We start from the raw sequence: 19,099 nt of genomic DNA, 5'->3' as shown, positions 1-19,099 counted from the left end.
AGTCAAAAGAACCTACTGTATGTGAAGGACAGGCCAGAACCTTAAAGGGATAGGGTCACCACGCTGTCCGAAAACCATCACATCTGTCTTATCCATCTGTGTTATCATTTTCCGACTGCAGTAGTTACAGCACAAGAAATAAACTGCAGGTCAGCATAATAACTGTAGCTCACCATCATCATGAAAATGCTATTCATTCCCAGAAGCTGAGATGAGAGAAGAAATCATTTTTTTCTGCTGCAGAACATCTGATGTAGTGGCAAGAGTGGTGCAGGGTTTTATCAACCACATGAATGATGTTTAGACTTTAACAGACCTAACAGAAGATGTGAAGACATCCTGGTGACATTATGGCGAGTGTTGAAGTGTTCAAGCCACTTGGTTGATCAGTGCATATTTATCCTGTAACATAAGAATGGCTATGGTGATTAAGATTAAGGCCATTGTGAGTCTTATTCATGTAAATCATTTATAATTTAGGAGCCAAAACATGGAAAAACTATTACTTATACACTGTTAAACTACAGTACAGTATATGCAATGTTTCGTTCATATTTTCAAGGTTCTTTATTAAACATTTATTAAATAAACATAAAATATTTCTAAGCAGCACCTTCATACAGAATGAGGTGTCTTATTCTCAAATTGCTTTTTTAAAAATGGTTTCAATAAGAGTATTTTTAAATAAACAGTGATCATATTTTCTACAGTGTTTTGTGCACCATCAAGAAGGCTATTGCATACCTGTTCCTAACATTAGAATCACAAACAAGAGGATGTCATCCATTTAACTCATCTAGATGGTCTGATAGCTAATTAGTCACTGAATTATACAACATCCCATAAATTCTGGATGCTGACCAGTACAGATTATTGTGAAATTGTAAGCCTTTTTATTGCTTCCCAACATTGTCTAGATGTGTTAACATGAATATCTAAATCTTTTTCATGATCAGCTTTCTCAAACTCAGAGTTTCCCACTTTATATTTATGGTTTACGTTTCCACTACTAGTTAATCTCTGCACTTATCTACCTCAATTGTCATCTGTCAGGTGTTTGTCCAGTCTTGTTTGACCATTGCCATTTATACAGTATAAGAACAATGTGAAAAGAAGCTGTGCATGAACTCTTACAAAGCCATAGTCTGGAGAAGTGCAATCACAATATAAAGTATTTAGCAAAAGACTGGTGCAGTGCAGGAAACAAGGGGCTTGTCAAAATAATATTTCCAGATCAAGGCCATAGACTGATTATCATGAATACATTTGCTAATGATGAAATAATTAAAAAGGATGGTGGGCTGGGGGTCTATCTCTGTATAGTGCTGATTCAGAAGATCAGCCAACAATCTGTGTCCAAGAGGAACCCCATTGAAAGAGGAGCGGAAATGAAGGGTGAGCCTGTGAAGCAGAGGACAGTGAGAAGGATATCCTGCATCCTGCCAAAGGAAGCCCGGGAGAGAGATTGCAGCAGAGACCCTTGAAAGCAAAAAAAGGGACCCTTACTACAGTAAAGTTACACTGTCACATACTTTTTATAGCTTTTTCCCTATGCTGGTTAGTCCCTGTGATTGTTAGTTTAATGAACGCAAAAGCCTTACTATAAAACACTGAATTGCCCCTTTGCTTTCTCTTAAGAAACACAAAAATGATTTGCATTTCTATTTTTCTCCCTTGGGTGTACAAATATATTTTCAAGATATTACACTAGACATTGGAAGATTAACATTACAACATTAACAAGCAAATCTGAAAACACCTTTAGCTTACAGAATGGTCCATTTCAGACTTATGACCACATGTGTCAAAGCTACATTGATGCAGGTTTTCTAGTTCTTTTCAGTTATTGAAAACATGTACTGTAGACTACTGTAAACCAGACAGTTAATCAAACAAATAGTGAGATGTGGAACTAATCAGTGATGACCACCTGATTCCTGATTGCCTGGTCCTAAGCAGTCATTGCAGTTTCTGACATACAGTACTTATCAGCTGTGCCCTTAATGCTCCAAAACTGAGACAAGGACTAGAAAAGCTGCAGGGCTGTGGATCTCCAGTAATGCAATTGGATAAATAATAGCTCACTGTCAAATGGAGAACTGTTTAAACTTAAACTCTATAACTTAAAAACATATTAATGTATAAAGTCATTATTGTATCTACTGAAGGAAATAATACTGTACATTGCCATGTGTGAATCTCAAAGATGTGACGATCTGTATCAGTACCTACATGCAGTTTTAATTGTGCATGGTGGTGTTGGGTGCAAATGTTCAGTTTCTTTTGTCTTGAACTTTTAAATACAGTAGAGACTCTGGTTAATGTTAAACACATGACTGTCATCCAATGATTTCAAATGACTTACTGTCGTAAGCAAAGCAGAAAGGATGAAGAGGGATAAACTTACCTGTCCTTAATTTACTATGATCCCTACACCAAGTTGAGAAACATTTCCCATTTTGCATGTCTGCCTTGAAAATAAAGCAGCCATTTAAATAAAATATTGTGCATTTATTGAAAAATATAAATAGCATGTACAAGAATCAGTAGACTTTTATACAGAATGAAATATTTTTGAATGAATTAAAATAACATTTTGAAAATTTAACAAATCATATAGAATTTTATATATACAGTATATTTATTTCCATAAAGGTTTGCTCATAAACATATGAAAAGGATTACTTGTAAAAGCTTTACAAGTCAACTTTTGCAACTACCAAAAAATGGAAATAATTTTCAGAAAATGAATCTTTCCATGATTTTGCCACAGCTTTTTGCCATTGCAGACAGGTAACTTGACTTCTAAAAAAGTGCATTTTTAGATAATATATTTAAAATTTATTTGTGAAGAATACCTACATTTTCCCGCATACTGTACATTTTAAATAAATGTGTCAACAAGCAGGTTAGGACTCAAAACTGGAAGGTAGAAGTTAAAATCCCAGGTACCTATAGGTCACTGCTGTGGTACCCTTGAGCAAGTTACTTCACTCAGATTTCTCCAGCACAACACCCAGCCGTGTAATTGGGTACAATAATTTACATTAAAGCATCAGCCAAACAAATTGATAAAAATACATGTGTGTGAGTTTGAGCACTGAGCAGAAAATGCACTTGGAAATTAATTGATACAAAACTGAAATGTTGAATGCTCTTCAAAATAAATAATAATAAAGCTGAAGAGGGGAATGTCAAATGTCAGGACAGACACTGTGGGAATGTGCCACAGTGATAAGAGGAAATTCCAGATCTGAAAACAACAGCCAGGTTATGCCCTAAGCTTGTCCAGTGGAAGGAAGTCAATCCCAGAAGGAAGATATAATGGAGATCTGATTGGAGTAAAGAGCATCAATAATAGTCACCTCTTTAAGACTCAGATCAAAGGACGTGTTTGAAAATAAAGTGCAAACAGATTTTGGAGTTAGCAAATACAAAGAGAGGACTTTATGCCTTCGGAATGTAACCTTCACATGACGTAGATATAAATTAGGTTTCTTCATAAATCAACAGAATCATGGGCTACTGAAAAATTAAACAGGTAAGAAACATAGAGGCAGCAATTTGTCTTGAATGAGATACCTCTAGGATTGAGACTACTTTTGATTTAAAAAACAAAACTAGATTGTTGTTGTGTGTATTGTACTGCTGTCTTTAGATTTTTATGTTTACAGCACCCAGTGTGATATAATAAATACAACTAAAGGCAAGCAAAATTAAACCTACAATACAGAAACAGAAAATAAGATGAAACCATATTAGATTACATAAAAATATATATTTACATGAGTTTTGCACATTAGTGAGATACTAGGATTCAAGTTTGTCTGTGTGATGAATGATTTTAAAAATATGTCATTTTTACATGCCAAACAAGGCATCTACATAGGAGATTGTGCACTGAGCTCAATTAAAGGGGTGTAACTCACTTGCACCTTCCTGTTACTTTGTCTGGCAGCCTGCAGTATCATACAGTGTGCTGTTTGTGACTTGAGCAAGAGCAAAACAAAATTAATTGCTAATAGTTACAAAAAAGACAAAGAAAAGAGGTGCAAAATATGACAATTCCTGGTTCCTTTTCAAGCTGCTGAGAAAGGACTGGCCGAGGGTAGTCCAATGTATAGCAAAAATATAAAGTGGTTTGATTTGAAATTTTAAATTGAAATGCTGATGATTCCATTTGCTGTGCAATTCTGCAACAGGCTAATTTGCCAAATGCAGAACTCACAATCCCAGCACACAGAGATACTGTACATAGGAATGTCAACTTACTGTACATGCAATTACAAATAAAACTGTTATTTAATTAATCTTTTTTTAGTTTCAGTTAATATGAAAAGATAAGTAAGACTGTTTTAGATTAAAAAGTAAATCAATAGTGTCCAAATCCTGGTTCAGGGTGAAGAGTGTACTGATTTTCAAGTGCTGTACCTGGGAGAAGCTAATAAATGTGCTCAGTTAAGTGCAGTTGTTAGGCAGCCAGCTGGTTTATCTCATTAAGAGTTGACTTGGAATGAAATGCCACAGACACACCAGTTCTCCAGAACCGGAACTGGATACTCCTGATTTTCAGAGATGTTATATGATTCATATGATTTTACTATTTTAAGTTTTCATCAGGATAAATACAAGCAAGTGATACCAATTCTACAAGCATGCTTTACACTTAGTTAATATTTAGGAAGATATTTTCATTCAACATCCATTAACCTTGGGTAAAAGGTCATTAGCATGCCAATACGTGTAAGGTAATATTGAGCTCCCTATAAAAAAGAACCAGATTCTTGGCTAATGTGAGAAGTGCAAATTACTACCTTTCAAAAGTAGTAAAAAACATATAACCACAAAAATATCAGGACTGCAAAAAAGAGGTTCATATCTCAATTTGTCTGCTCAGGTGGCATCTCAGCAATGATGACAAGTGAGCAACTGAGAAAGGTAACAGCTGCATTCCTTTTCAAAGAACTGACATTCTCTTTCAGACTGAATATAATTGCTTCCTAAAGGAGCACAGACATCACAATTGGAAGTGCCAGGGAAAAGTGCCCCTTCCTTACTCCTCTTCCCATGATCCTCTTGAACCCTAACCTGTATGGTTGGACACAAGAGGATTATGGGTTCAAATCCAATGTGGGGCAGCATTGCTGTTGTTCTGTTGAGCAAGGTACTTCACTCAGATTGTTCCAGTAAATATCTTCCTGTAAAAATGTTCAGGTCACCATTGTACATGAGAATTTGTTCACAATTGACCTATCTGGTAAGGAAGAAGGAAAAAAAAGTGTGTACAATGTGGAGAGAAATGAATGATATCATACAGATGATGAAGGGTCACAGACTGCAATGTCTTAAACCCCACAGAAATTTAGAGATCCACTATTCTGTTTAGATCATGTCTTTGTCTCACCAGTTCTAAAACAATAGCACTAGTTTGATATTGACTAATTTATATTTGACATTTCAAATTGAAAACAAATTGAATAATTGTTAACCTGAAGGCTGAACTGAGGACTAAAATTATTTGTTTCCTTATTCTAGTTTGGGAGTTCATTTTTTCCTCATATGAAATGAAGACTTGCTGTCAAATTGATGAGTATGACTTAGATCTTTGGAACATTGGGATGTAAAATACATTCTAAATTACATAGATATTTTCATTTCTTATTTGTGTTTATTTTCTGAATTCAATAAAATAGGGAAACTGATAGATCTACTACCATAGGTCAGTTGTCAAAGCGGAAGCTGCTTAGATACTGCAAATGGTCAATTTAATGAAGGACGAGGATAACTGATACTGGAACTGGTATGCAAGCAAAATGGGGAGATTCTTTTCGCTAATCAGTTTTCCAGCTGCCTGGTGTCATTTTCAAGTGAAATTTCTCTTTCAGGTAAATGGTCAAAGACTCAACAGAATCCACTGTGTCTGAAACTGCACATGCTTGTTTTTTCTTTCGTTGTTTATTGTCTTCATTGTCTTGCTAGTAAATACTGTTTTCTTTCATAATAAAAAAATCTGTATATCCCTTTTCTTTGGATTTCACCTCATGCATCCCTCCTCTACCTCCAGTTTGTTAACTCCTCAGTCTGTTTGTACTCCTAGCTTCTTTGTCCTATGGTCTATGGCCCCCAGTCAAGGAGACTTAGCCAAATCTTACTGTACCTAATCAATAATCTCTCTCAAACACATCTAATTGTTGGAGTTTATTATTCCTATGAAAACTAACTTATTTTTATTGAATATTAAGTAAAAGTAATAAGGAATAATTGCACAACAGTTTACTAAATAACTGTGTATCAACAGATCATCAATTAATCCACAATAAGTGTACTGTATATGTGCACTGCCACTCTTTGGCAGGTTACCACTTCCATAACAGTAAAATATCAATCTAATGTCTTGCATAGTATTTCTACATACTGTACTGTATGTAAGGGATCAAAACTTTGAGTAAAAACATTGAGTAAAAACCTGTCATCTTTCTTCTTAAAGTATGTTTCTTATCCTCTATGAAACTTTGTAGTGAGCTTTAAAAAATGTGTCAGAACATATCAGAAGCAATTTGTACACTTTTTGGTTAAATATTTACATGCTTGTTGTTGCACCCTTTACATTTTATGAAAGCACTTTATGAAGCCTACCCTGATAATACCCTATGCCACTTACTATTCAGTTTTTACAGAACAGGTAAAAAAATATCAAACACATGGAATACAGCTGTTTCCAAAATGTGAGAGATAAAATAACAAGAAAATTACCTCTATTCCTTTTAAAAATATAGCTTCAAAAGCCTTCAGGAAGTTTTAAGTACTGTATCTTGCACTTTTGCTCTGTATAGGCAATATAGCCAAATCCAATTGCTTTCCATTATTGCATAAAAGCTGGAGATAAGCTGCCTTTTTAAAACATCCTCTCTGTATTAAACATTTTCATCTTGGTCATAAAATTAAAATATATAAAAGCCAGAACCACGAAAAGGTTTTTAAAAAGGTACAGCAGAGGTGTCACATACCCAAAAATGGAAATCAATGCTATTCGGATAAAAAGAAAAGGAATGTCTTGCAATATGACTCCCAGTGAACTTAGGAGTGGGTTTCGGGGCTTGAGAATCAGCCTCAACATAGAGATGTAGCTAAATATGTATATTGGGAAAACCCAGCGCGAAAAATAAACTTGAGGGTGTCCTACTACTCTCACCATCTCAACAGTGTCAAACCAGAATATGAAACTGTCTACAAAAATCTCTGCCCTCGTATCATTACAGTGCAGAAATTTGAAGGGCCCAGATGATGTGTAAGGTGAGTTGTTATAAGCAGTGCTTGCTGTGCGGGAACTCAGGCCAGATATACTGTACTGTCTTTCTTGATTTCCCAAAAGCCCTGGCGCTGTTCCATTAGCTTCCAGCCTGATCCTCGTGCCATCATTATCTCTTTCAACATCCATCTGACCTGATACGGTTGTTACTTGCTCCAAGTGAGTCAGAATGGGACTTGGAATATCGGCATCCCGTTCATCTTCTAAAGCTGGCAAGAAAGTACAACAGCATTAATCTTCCTCTTGAGGAATCTATCTTTCCCTTTTTTCACAGCCATTCTGGGAGTGTTGCTCTGTTGTGCAAGCTGTATGAGCTTGTATGGGAGATACAAATTACTGGAACGTCCTAGAAATAGATAGTCAGGTGTCTAAAGACTGTTTTGCAAGAGAAAACATTACTGTATGTGTGGGATGGAATGTAGATATTATACTGTAGGTGTATTTGTAATCCCTAAACTAAGATAGGAAGGTGAAAAAAATGTTTGGGGTTGTTCCGATGCTGCACAAACAGATGATATACTGTGTAATAAACAAGGAGTACATCTTTAAAGAAACAACACAATTAAATTTTCAAAAGGGAAAAAAAATCTGATTCTAATGCTTGAAACAATTACACTGAATGTCCCACTGATAAGTAGCATTGTTTCTTCGCAGTGCTGGAGACCTGAGGTCAATTGCTGGAGTACTATCAATTTGGAGATTGTATGCTCTCCCCATGTTCACATGAGTTTCCTCCTGGTCCTCCTCGGTTTCCTCCCATTGTTCAAAGACATACTGGTGGGTTAAGTAGCTTCTGGAAAACTTTGCCCCTGGTGTGAATATGTGAATGTCTGTGTGTGTACCTTATAATGGACTGGTGTCCTGTCCATAGTGTATCCTACCCTGCACCTGTTGTTTGCTGGGTTAGTTAGGCTCCGGTTCTGCTATAACCCTCCATTGCACAAAGGATAGATGGATGTAAATACTATAGGAGCTCAGCAGGAAAGTGCAAAAGAATTACAAATGTGTTCTGGGAGATAAATAAGACTTAATAAAAGTTAAAAATACATTACCTCTAAATTTGCACAGAAAGACATCTAAGAAGAGAAAATGTGAGCGAATGGTTTTGTGAGAAAAGATTTGGTGTGAAAGTGTCAGTAATATAAAATAGCTGCTGTCATTTTTCACTCTAAGATAAGGGCATATACAAACAGTTCTTTTGCTGTCTGAAGAGTCTTTTAGGACAATAAAGCCAATTTGTATTTCTGAACATACAGTAATCAACAAAGGCAAGTGCACTTACTATGATTCTGCCCTGTAAGACGGCATTTGCGAAGCCTATCGATGATATCAACACATATGAAGGACAGCAAAACCAGTGAGACTGGGAGCTCAGACAACATGTCGAACCTTTCAGCTGCATTAATCTGTACCTGGTAATAAAAGACATGGATTAGAGTGGGGAAGGAAAATCTTATCACTTATAAATAAGCAAAGATAAAATGATATTTTACGATACATTGCATATAAGAGAGAGAAAGAGAAAGAATGAGATTTAAAGTATCTTTGAATTGAATTAAGTAGTTTTTGAAGACTTTTCTGGCTGTTATCCTTAAAAAACATATTTATTATGTTTATAATAAATATGAATTTAGTGAAAGACACTGTATATATATGCATTACATATATTCAAGTGGTACAAAGTTTGTGTTAGAGAAACACTACTACTGATATTCTGTTACACACAAATAAATGAAAGTGTGACTACATGGTTGAAGGCAATTTTAATGAATACTTATATGGTTAATTTACTTCATCAGTGCTCTTCAGCCCTACAGCAAACTGACAAACATTAAAAACTAATCTTCCCTCTATTCTAGAGTTTGCTGTGGATTATCTGACACAAAGGGTCACTTTTTAAAGGGTCACTTCATCCAGTTTGACAGTATTGGTTTCTAAATGAAGAACTATAACTTGTTCTTTAGATTTAATGCCTGCTTCTTTATTAAATTCTGGTATTTCAGGTCTATGTTCATTTATGTCAATGAATGAAAAAAATATTTTTAAACTTTTTCAGTCTGATTTTAAACAATTACAGAGCACTGAAACAGCTGGTTAAAGTGGCCCATGATTTACTTATAGCATCCAATTGTCTGTTTTGATGCACTTAGTATGGTCTTTGACATAACTATCATGATAGTCTTCTTAAACATTTAGTGAACAATGTTGGTATTGATAAAAAAGCTCTTGACTGGGCTTAGGTCATACTTGACTGATGAAAATCATTTTTTTGACAATTGGATGAATAATTTCTGGTACTTCCCCAGTGTTGCAAAAGGTCCAGTTCTGGTTCCTCTTCTTTTAACATACGTTATGTTCTCTTAACTTTATTTGATTCATTGGAAGTGTGTTAACTTCCATTTTATTGCTGACAATATCCAGATTTATTTTTACACTAAACCTCACATTTGTATGGCAATTGCTTCCCCCCTTATACTGCCTGCCAGAAATTAATTGATGCAACATTTTTTGGTGTTGCCCTTGCCATTAACTGCTACTCCTTTACTGTGAACTTAATTGAGTATTTTGATTAGGTATGGGATAAAAGAATTCTTTATTGTGTTCAGTCCTTTGTCTCAAACCGCTGGTCTTCTTCCAAGAAATTCTTCCTTCATCTTGTTCAGTTGAAAGATATAACCTCATAATAGTTGATATTGATGCTGTATTTTTCATGATTGTGTTAGCGTATATTTAAATCATTTTTCATTGCTTAAGCTGGGAACCTTCTTTGGGAAGCTGAAGTCTGACATATGGACAATATGATCAACACAACAGTTATGATAGCAGATGATCACAGTTACAGTGTCTTGTTTCCTTGCTTAGGAGAAAACATTGATGCTGGAATATTTGTGCTGCATCTTGATACAGTACATCTTCATCAGACAATATTGGTCTGATGACAAGTTTCATCAGAAAATCGTCATTAATTCAAATTTGAATGAATTAATTGAGCTTCAAATATTGAAGTTGGGGTGGGTGCATTTGAAGTTTACTAATGGAGGGTTTTGGTCTTCTGAATGTTAAGTGAAAGTCCAATCTTCTCACATGCCTCATTAAATCTGCTAAAAAGCATTGGGGTAGGTTACTTTGAGATTATTTGCCTTCTTTTCCATGAGTCAGATGCACTTCAACTCTGAGCTTTGTTGTTACCAAATGAATCATGGATTCATTGTTCAGAAATATTGAAAATAGAGTCAAGTTGATGACACAGGTCCAAGTTTTTTTTTTAATTATTTAATGTATTGAGACATTCCACAAGGTAGACTTTTTTAAAACCACTCTGCCACTGAGGTCTTGACTTCCACTTCTAATGAGCCTTTATGATGACCAGGACTGAAGGAATCCTTCCATTTTTCACCCTGTCAATTCTGACCCTATATTATTCATTCCAAGGTCTTTGGAACCCAAATATTAGGTGAATACCTGACGAACCCATTACACTTGCCTAGCCAAGGGTATTTCTTTATCTGAATGTATGGTTGTTTTGATGCATTAATCCAATCATACACCTTTATTTACTATATTAAAGGTTTTATAAAGCAATGTAGTAAACATTTCTACACACCTGAAGAAGGCCTGTTTACCTAAAGTCTTCAGACAGGTGTCTGTTTTAATGCACTAGCTGACCTAAGTGTACACTGTACATGCGCCTACTAGATAAAGTAATAAAGTACTATACATTGTATTTTATCACAAAACAATAATGGACCCTTTATTCAAAACACCACCTAAAAAGGAACATTGCAATTCATTGTTTATTTTGAGGTTAGAAAGAATCTGTATTGTAGATTGCATTTCAAACCACAATGAAAGTACACAGTAATGTGTAAATTCTCTGATTTACATCACAAAACAGACTAAATTTCCAGGTGTGTGCAGCGCCATATTGCCGTCATTGTCTGTGATTACTCTCAACTTTCGCCGACAAATACTACTTGTTAACTACTTGTATACTACTTGTTGCATACAGCTCACGTTGGGACATTTCTGCAGCAAAATGTCTGCTGCACAATGTGTACTTATTCGCTTGTATATCACTTGGAACATCACATCACTAGTGAGCAGGTAGGGCTGCTTCACATCACAATTCTCACAAACTCTCATTCTCGCCTGCGGTGAGACCAGAGGTTTGCGACAACATGGACATTATACCGTACACTACTTTCACAAAGTTCAAAATGTTGTGCTGAAATTGTAAACTTTTGCAATACTAATTAATTTACTTTGCAACCGAGATTTAATAGCTGGTCTGAGAAATTGGGACTGCAATTGGGACTTCATATTCACATTGCTTAGATTATAGTTATAGAATAAGAGAGTTTTACTTTTGGTATTACAAAACACTTATCAAGAATGCCAGTTGAACATTTTTGTTGGCAGAGCTACAGTACGGCTGATGAGTCAGTACTTCAGCTTAAGTCTAAATTTACCATATATTTTTGTCATATTTCTCAGAAGCTAAGGTTGGGGATTCTAAAACAAATCAAAATTGACTATTTTTTCAGTTCACTTAATCATAATCATAGCATATAAATGAAATATCATTACTTCTGCAACAATGAGACAGGACTCCTAAATCTTGCATTCCCATTGTAAAAATCTAAGGTAGTGTATTGTTACAAATGAGGGGTTACAAAAATGCAAAAACAAAACAGGAATTGACCAATCAGTTTAAATAAATAAAATAACCATACATAACCCCCAACAAAGATTTCTGCCAAAATATACCCAGCTGGTTGGTATAGTTAGAGGAGTGTGAATTCTTCATTCTCTGGTACAGTTTTGGTGAAAGGAGTAATAATTCAGGCACATTTGGTGAAACCAATATTTATTCACCGTGACCACACACACACAACAGAAACATACAATGAAAAAGGGACAGTATTTACAAGTTTACCGACAAGGCATTTCAGAGACCCCCAGGTCAAAGAAAAGAGAAGCTACCTTCTAAACTAAATATAATACAGTCTATAATTAAATCTCTCTCTCTTACCCTGACACTACAAAATAAATGGGAGCCTACCTCCCTATCCTGAAATGTACCAACTAAGCAGGGTTCACTCAAGGAACTCCAAGTATCCTAAATGCCACAGACTAGCAAGCTCCCTAAGCATGTTCAGAGAGTACTAATCAGGTCTTTTCTGATCTTGAAGTAGGGACTCTCACCTGGCACCAGCTTCAAGCTCTGTGTGCTTCTGTCCCATCTTTCTATTATCGTCTGTCCTTCTTTTTCACTTTTCTCCCCTCCCTTCTTTTTGTCCTGTCATGATATGATTATATAGGTTTTTTTCTGGGCTGTTAAATTATACTTAATAATTTAGCCAGAACTTAACTTAGGTAAACTTTATGATTGCTTTGATCACAGACTCTGGAACCCCTAGATTCTTAAACACCTGCATTGTCACATACCTCAGCCTGCAACAGTATATATTAATCAGAATCTACTGTAACCTAAAATATAATTTATTTTTAAGCAAAGATGGAATTAAATTGAGTCTTTGACTCCATAAACCTAATTAATATAGAAAATGAATTTGTAATAGAAGATTGAGCCCAAAGGCTTAAAGAAAAGATAGTGGCTCTGTTCATCTGAAAGGACCCCAAAGCACTTCACATACACAATGGGACCCATTTCATCCACCAGTGTGGTGTAGCACCAGCTCAGCAGACAGGCAGCAATCACGATGCACCAGCAGCACATCAGATAGTAAAGTGAGAATCTACTCTGCCAGGTAGCAAAGAAGTAAAATTCAGGTAGGCCACATTGACCAAGCCAAGAGGAATTCAGGACCTTGATTTACAGCACTGTATCCTTGTCCACCATAGTGCACTCTGGTTTGGCAATTCTGTTTCAAAGGTTTCTGTTTCAAAAGTGGTGTATAAGTCCTAAGGGTCTTTGGATTTGTAGACATCTCTAAATATCCCTTGAGAAACTAGGATTAGGTCCCTGCCCAATGGCCAAATTACAGACCCATCACTTGATAACAGATTATTCTTTGGGTAGAAGGAATGAAAGCTGCCATCAAATAATGGGTTTATTAACCAGGAAGTGAGTAGAAACTTTAATCTGAGACCTGGACTAAATGCATAAAGGTGTTCACCATTCCTCTTTGCCAGTATAACAGAAACAAAAGACAGGAACGTACAGTATCACTCAAAGTGCATGACTGATCTGTGTTTTGTAACGATGTGTTGTTAAAGTGAGCAGTTGATCGGCAGTGTTCTTTCCAGTCCACAAAGCAAAAGATTTTCAAACACATTGCTTATTGCTAGATATGTCGTTCCTTATCACCTTTTTAAAACAATAAGGAACACAATTTTATCTAATCTATGCACTGCAGTGTTGCTTTGAGTTATGACCTGTTTTTGATTTACTGTTAGGGCTAATATAACCTCTTCATAATAAAACTAGATTTTGCAGCCACCTGCAAATGTTACAGTGATCATTTTAAACAACAATCACATGTTACTTCCTATGGATCATTACCTAATTTTCCCCAGTTGAAAAGTGAAAGGATTACAGTGTTTCTGTGAAATGGAACACAAACATTTCTGATTATCTGTTTCTTAAGGAGCATGCTTCATATAAAGTATGCAACTTAAGGACACATTAGGATAAAATCAAGGATAAATCGATGTCTAATTCTAATATATCCATAACAATGCAACAGATTATAAGGCAATAATTATTGATACATTATTTTTAACGACAATATGTCACGGAAGAGGATAAAAGTTTGGAAGAAAATATTGAAAGTGGAGAAAGACAGTTTTCCTTTGCAATAAAATCTATCCAAAATAACATATGTGGAATTACCTCAGAGCTGGCAATTAAAAAGGCAAAGCAGGGCAATGTAGACAGGATCACATAAACCAGAGTAACAGGCCTCCTAAAATAAAGACAAAGTTTAAAGTAAATAAATAAAATCTTACCTTTCCAAACATCTATAAACCGTGTAGATTCAACATAAGGGAAATTAATATTCGTTGAGTGTCATTACTTAACAAGACCATCCAGATTACATGATACGGAAATGATAATTAGCTGTAAGAAAAGCTATAGGCCATGGAGGCCATGTGGAATCTTACAGCAATGTGATTAACAAATTCACAGAACATGATTGACTAACAATGGTTGAATATACTGTATAGCCAATTAATTTTGGAACTCCAAGGTTTTTGACATTCAGCTATAGGATCCTAAAAATTTGAACATCCCGTTCAAGAGGAAAGGAAAGGCAGCAGTTAACGCGTCCTAGACATCCAACACCAATCAAATGGACTCTCCACGCTGTCAAGAAGTGCATGGAAAATGAGTCTCTGTAAACATGCACAATAGCATCCTCCTTGCTTAGTGCAAACATCAGTATTCCATGGCAAAGGACAATTCCAATGCTATGACATACTGTACAGTATGTCTTTCTTTTGAGAACACTTTCATTAATATTTGTTGAATCCACAATGTCACTTTTATGAGACATTTAGGTTTAGCACTATTTTGTAAATACATTTACAGTGCCTTGCAAAAATATTCAGACACTTGCACAGTTTTCACACTGTGTTGCTTTCAAGGCTTGCAGTGATGACACTTTGAAGTAGCACTGCCTAGATCAGACTGTCCCTCCAAAGTGAGCTCACAGACCAGCAGGAAACTGGTTAGGGATACCACCACAGAATCACCTGCAACTTTGAAAGAACTATAGAGTTCAGTGGCTGAGATAGGAGAAAATGTCCTTGAGTGTTAACCAATGTATTGAAGATTGGCTAAAGCATCTCAAATCCCATATTTATTTTGCATCAAAGCATTTAAGTGATACTGTAAACATATGTCAAAAGCTTTGTGCTCAGACAGGATAAAAAAAAAAACTTTCCAGTACAAATACAAACCATTACACCTTTACTGTAAAACATGGCGGAGCCAACATCATGTTAATGGACATCAGCATTAAGAACTTGTCAAGATCGAAGAAAAAGTAGAGAAGATGAAAACCTGCCTGCTAAAGACCTAAAACTGTCCTGAAAGTTCACCTTTCATAGAAGAACGACCAAAAAAAAAGGACAAAGCTGCACTGGAGTGGCTCAAGGATTAGAAAGTGAATGTTCTTGAGTGGCCCAATTGAAGTCTAGACTTAAATCTTGAGAAGCAGACAGCTCATACTATTTTTTTTAATTTCACCAACTCCTCTCTTGCTGTCTGTGCATTCTCCAACCTGGAACAGCATAATTTTGTAATTTCACAAATTAAAACACCCTAGGTAGGGTCTGAATACTTTTGCAAAGTAGTGTACATTGGTGAACCATAACCATGTGAAGCATTTGTGAGACCATCTATTGGTCTGCCCCTTATTGCAAGCAATAGACATTCAGGATAACATGAGTTTTAGGATTACGAATTACTAAATAGAAAACAAAGGGTACAGATAGGGGGGAATATTCATATTGGGATGATGAAATTAGCGGTGTACTACAGGGATCTCTACGAGGACCATTGCTCTTCTCAATTTCTATCATTTATCAGTGATTTAGTAAAACTTGTCCGGTTTGCAGATAATACCAAATTAGAAGGATTAGCAAACACTGTAGAAGCAGAAAGTGAAATAAAAGATAGATACATTTGAAAATTGGACAAACATGACATTTAAGATAAACAAGTCCAGCATTTTATATGCAGGCAGTAAAATCATAAATTATAAATACAAAATGTGAAAAGATGTTAATGTTTATGTTGACATATTTATCTTAAAGACAACATAGGGAAGCCATTTTTATATACAAACATTTGTTTCTTCATGATGAAACAAAAAGTGCAGAATCAAGATCAATGGGTATTATGTTAAAACACACTAGTAAGGCTTGATTAGGAGTAGTGTATACATTTTTGTTTGCAACAAGCAGACATGACAAGTAAGTCAACCCAGAAAAAAATGTTAAAATGAACAGAGAAACATAGGACACAGGTGGGAGTGCATTTAAAGGTGAAAACTGGAGACACTTCTTTACCCAGACTGCAGTAGGAGCATGGGAAAATCTACCTTTAAATGTTGTTGAAGCTGATAACTCTAGCGCAACAACATAGAACAGAATGAGGTCCTTGGATATATAAATATTCTCCAAGACATATTGTATTCTCCCAATGTGCACTAAGTCTATCCAGAGTTCCACAGTGAAAAGTGTAAATATTGCGACAGTGAAATTAAATTTGTCATTTTCACTGTGTACTAATCAAATTTGTATTTTAAGTCAAAACATTAATATAAGGCAGTCCAGACTCTTGGTACGTTCTTTTTTATGCTTTGTCAAGCCTCAACTGTAGCTACTTTCAGTTGTTGCTTGTTTGTGTAATTTTCTGACTTACAGTAAGTTTCCTCTTCAACAAGTAAAATGCATGTTTGATAGGATTCAAATCAGATTGATCTGGCCAGTTCAAAAGATTGCACTTTTTCTCCATGATGAACTCCTTGGTTAAGTGTGCAGAATTGTATCGTTCTCTTATTACAGGGTCAACTGCCACCCAAAGGGTTTGTAGAGTACCTTTTTTTGGACATAGGCAAACAAAAAGCTTATCTTTGTCTTTTCTGTTCATAAAACTTTGCTTCAGAGCTGTTGTTGCTCATCTGTGTACTTTGAAATGCTCTTTAAAAAGGCTACAAAAAAGCATTCTATTTGCATCTTATGTACAGTATGCACAGTGAATTGAGATACTTTCAACGTTGTACTCTGAAGATTGTCTGCAATGTCTTTGGCTGTTGCTTTAGAGTTTTTCATCACAGCTCTAATGATTTGTTTGGTATTGGCTGCTGTCGTCTTCCTTGGACAACCCAGTCTTGGCCCTTTGCTTATTACCCCAGTAGGTTCTTCCTTTTTTAAGACATTCAACAATGTTAACTTTGCTTTACAACTGTTCTAATTGGATTTAGATTTCTAATTGGACTTCAAATTTCATCTGTTTTTTTGCCTTCTGCCACAAAAGTAGAAGCATTTCATGCTCACTTGAAATAAGGGGGCTAAAACCAATAAATGACATTCTTTAGCATAGCTAAACATGTATGTAAAACAAAAAGAGGAGAAATTATATTTTTTTGTCTCATATTAATCTTTTGATCTGAAATATTAGCACACAGCAAAAATGACCTTATATGATTTTCACTTCACTGGCCCAATATTTCTGCTTTTCGCTGTACATTTTTCTGAAATCTCCATGTCAGACAAAGAAGGAAAAAGGATATCAAAACTCCAAACCAAGTGGATGCCTTCTCATAACCCTACATCCCAGGACATTAGTTGACATTCTGAAGACTAGGACTGTTGATCTTCTCCGGGCAATGTATAAACATGCTAGTAATTTCTATGTTAGTACTTCCTATCTGACAAAGGATCATTAACCTCACTTAGATTTTGCCAGTGTGATGTACAGATCCAAAATAAACAGGTTTTCTTTCGAACTTGGGAGGCTAATAAATGTAGTACGAACAAATAAATAGTTTTAAGAATATTGTTGAGGGAAAGGTAAAATCATTTGAAAATACAATATAATCAGGTCATAATAGCAGTGAAATTCTGGTTAATGTTATTCATCCACATATACAAGAATAATTCTAAATAAACATAGTACAGGTACAGTATGTTGCCAATGCATCAGTGGGAGAATATGAAACCTGTTTGCTGTTGAATCACTTACCATCCTTTCCTTGCTGTGAAGAACTTTCTTTTTTTGGCTATCATGTACTTCATGGGGACCCAAATCACCAAGGCCACAGAAGTAACATAAGCAACCGAGGAAGCCACGATGAGCCAGTACGCAGTGCTAGCATCCCCATCCTGCATCCCTGCCTCTTTGACTTGTTTCACGATGGAAGCAAACCTCTGCATGACAACGAAAACTGGTATACACAGAGCCGCAAACTGCACTATTTCACAGAAAGCAAATTTGATTTTCTTCCCCGAGCCCATTCTTCAAAATGTGTTTGATTTACAAGAAAATCCTGTTAGTTTGGAGCTTAGGCCTTTTACCATTGTTCATGTTCACTAGCATTTTCCACACAGTAGACTGGACTCTGAACACTGAGTGCTTACACTGCATTAGGCATTGTATACCGTACCTTTATTGCCCCTGTGACATTGTTTCGTCCATCACATTTGCCTTTTGGAATTTTTATCGTATTGGAAAGTATTATATGGCTTTTAACTCATTAAATTCAGTTTATTGCTTGTCATACTGTAAAGAAAAAAAGAAACCAGGTAAAATATTACTAAGACATTACTTGGTAAAGAAAGAGGCATTTGGGTAGTCTATATGGAATTGTGGTCGTTTAATTGTTTATAGATTTAAGGTCCTATGAAATACTAGAGAAAAGCGAAATTCCACATATCCTTAAGAGGCAAAATTCCCTAATCTGAAAAAAGATTGCAATTATAAGACATTGATTCAATTGCACTAGAAGTGTTGATGGTTTTTAAATAAGCTTGGTGTTTGGTGAGTTGGTGTTACTCAGAGACAAATGCACTATGTGGATCTCATCTTGCCCATTCAAAAATCACCTTTGCATGTGAACTATGAAAGACTTAGAAGTAACAATTTTATTAAATGTGGAATCAAATACTAAATACGAGCTAGGAGATGCAGACGGATTCCTTTCAGATTTATGTAAATTATTTAAAATAGTACATCATAAAGGTGGCCATTAAAAATTGGAAATGACATAAATTTCAGAATCATATTTTTTTCAAGACAGAAAGATGAACCACATTAAA

At 35.6% G+C, this 19,099-nt stretch overlaps 1 protein-coding gene across 1 annotated transcript; it reads right to left on the bottom strand.

Annotated features, from left to right (window-relative positions):
* Positions 1 to 6,218: 6,218 nt before the first annotated feature.
* tmem236 (transmembrane protein 236) lies at positions 6,219 to 18,382 on the bottom strand. The gene is made up of 4 exons (XM_015354358.2): positions 18,027 to 18,382; positions 14,166 to 14,238; positions 8,592 to 8,721; positions 6,219 to 7,518 (listed from the first exon to the last, which is right to left on the bottom strand). The coding sequence occupies exons 1-4, from the start codon at positions 18,296 to 18,298 to the stop codon at positions 6,896 to 6,898; spliced, it is 1,098 nt and encodes a 365-aa protein (XP_015209844.2). The 5' UTR covers positions 18,299 to 18,382; the 3' UTR covers positions 6,219 to 6,895.
* Positions 18,383 to 19,099: the final 717 nt, after the last annotated feature.

The sequence above is a fragment of the Lepisosteus oculatus genome, chromosome 6 (assembly GCF_040954835.1).
Source record: "Lepisosteus oculatus isolate fLepOcu1 chromosome 6, fLepOcu1.hap2, whole genome shotgun sequence".
NCBI lineage: Eukaryota > Metazoa > Chordata > Actinopteri > Semionotiformes > Lepisosteidae > Lepisosteus > Lepisosteus oculatus.
Note: the sequence above shows the minus strand (reverse complement) of the source record. Positions and strands in the feature narration are given on the sequence as shown.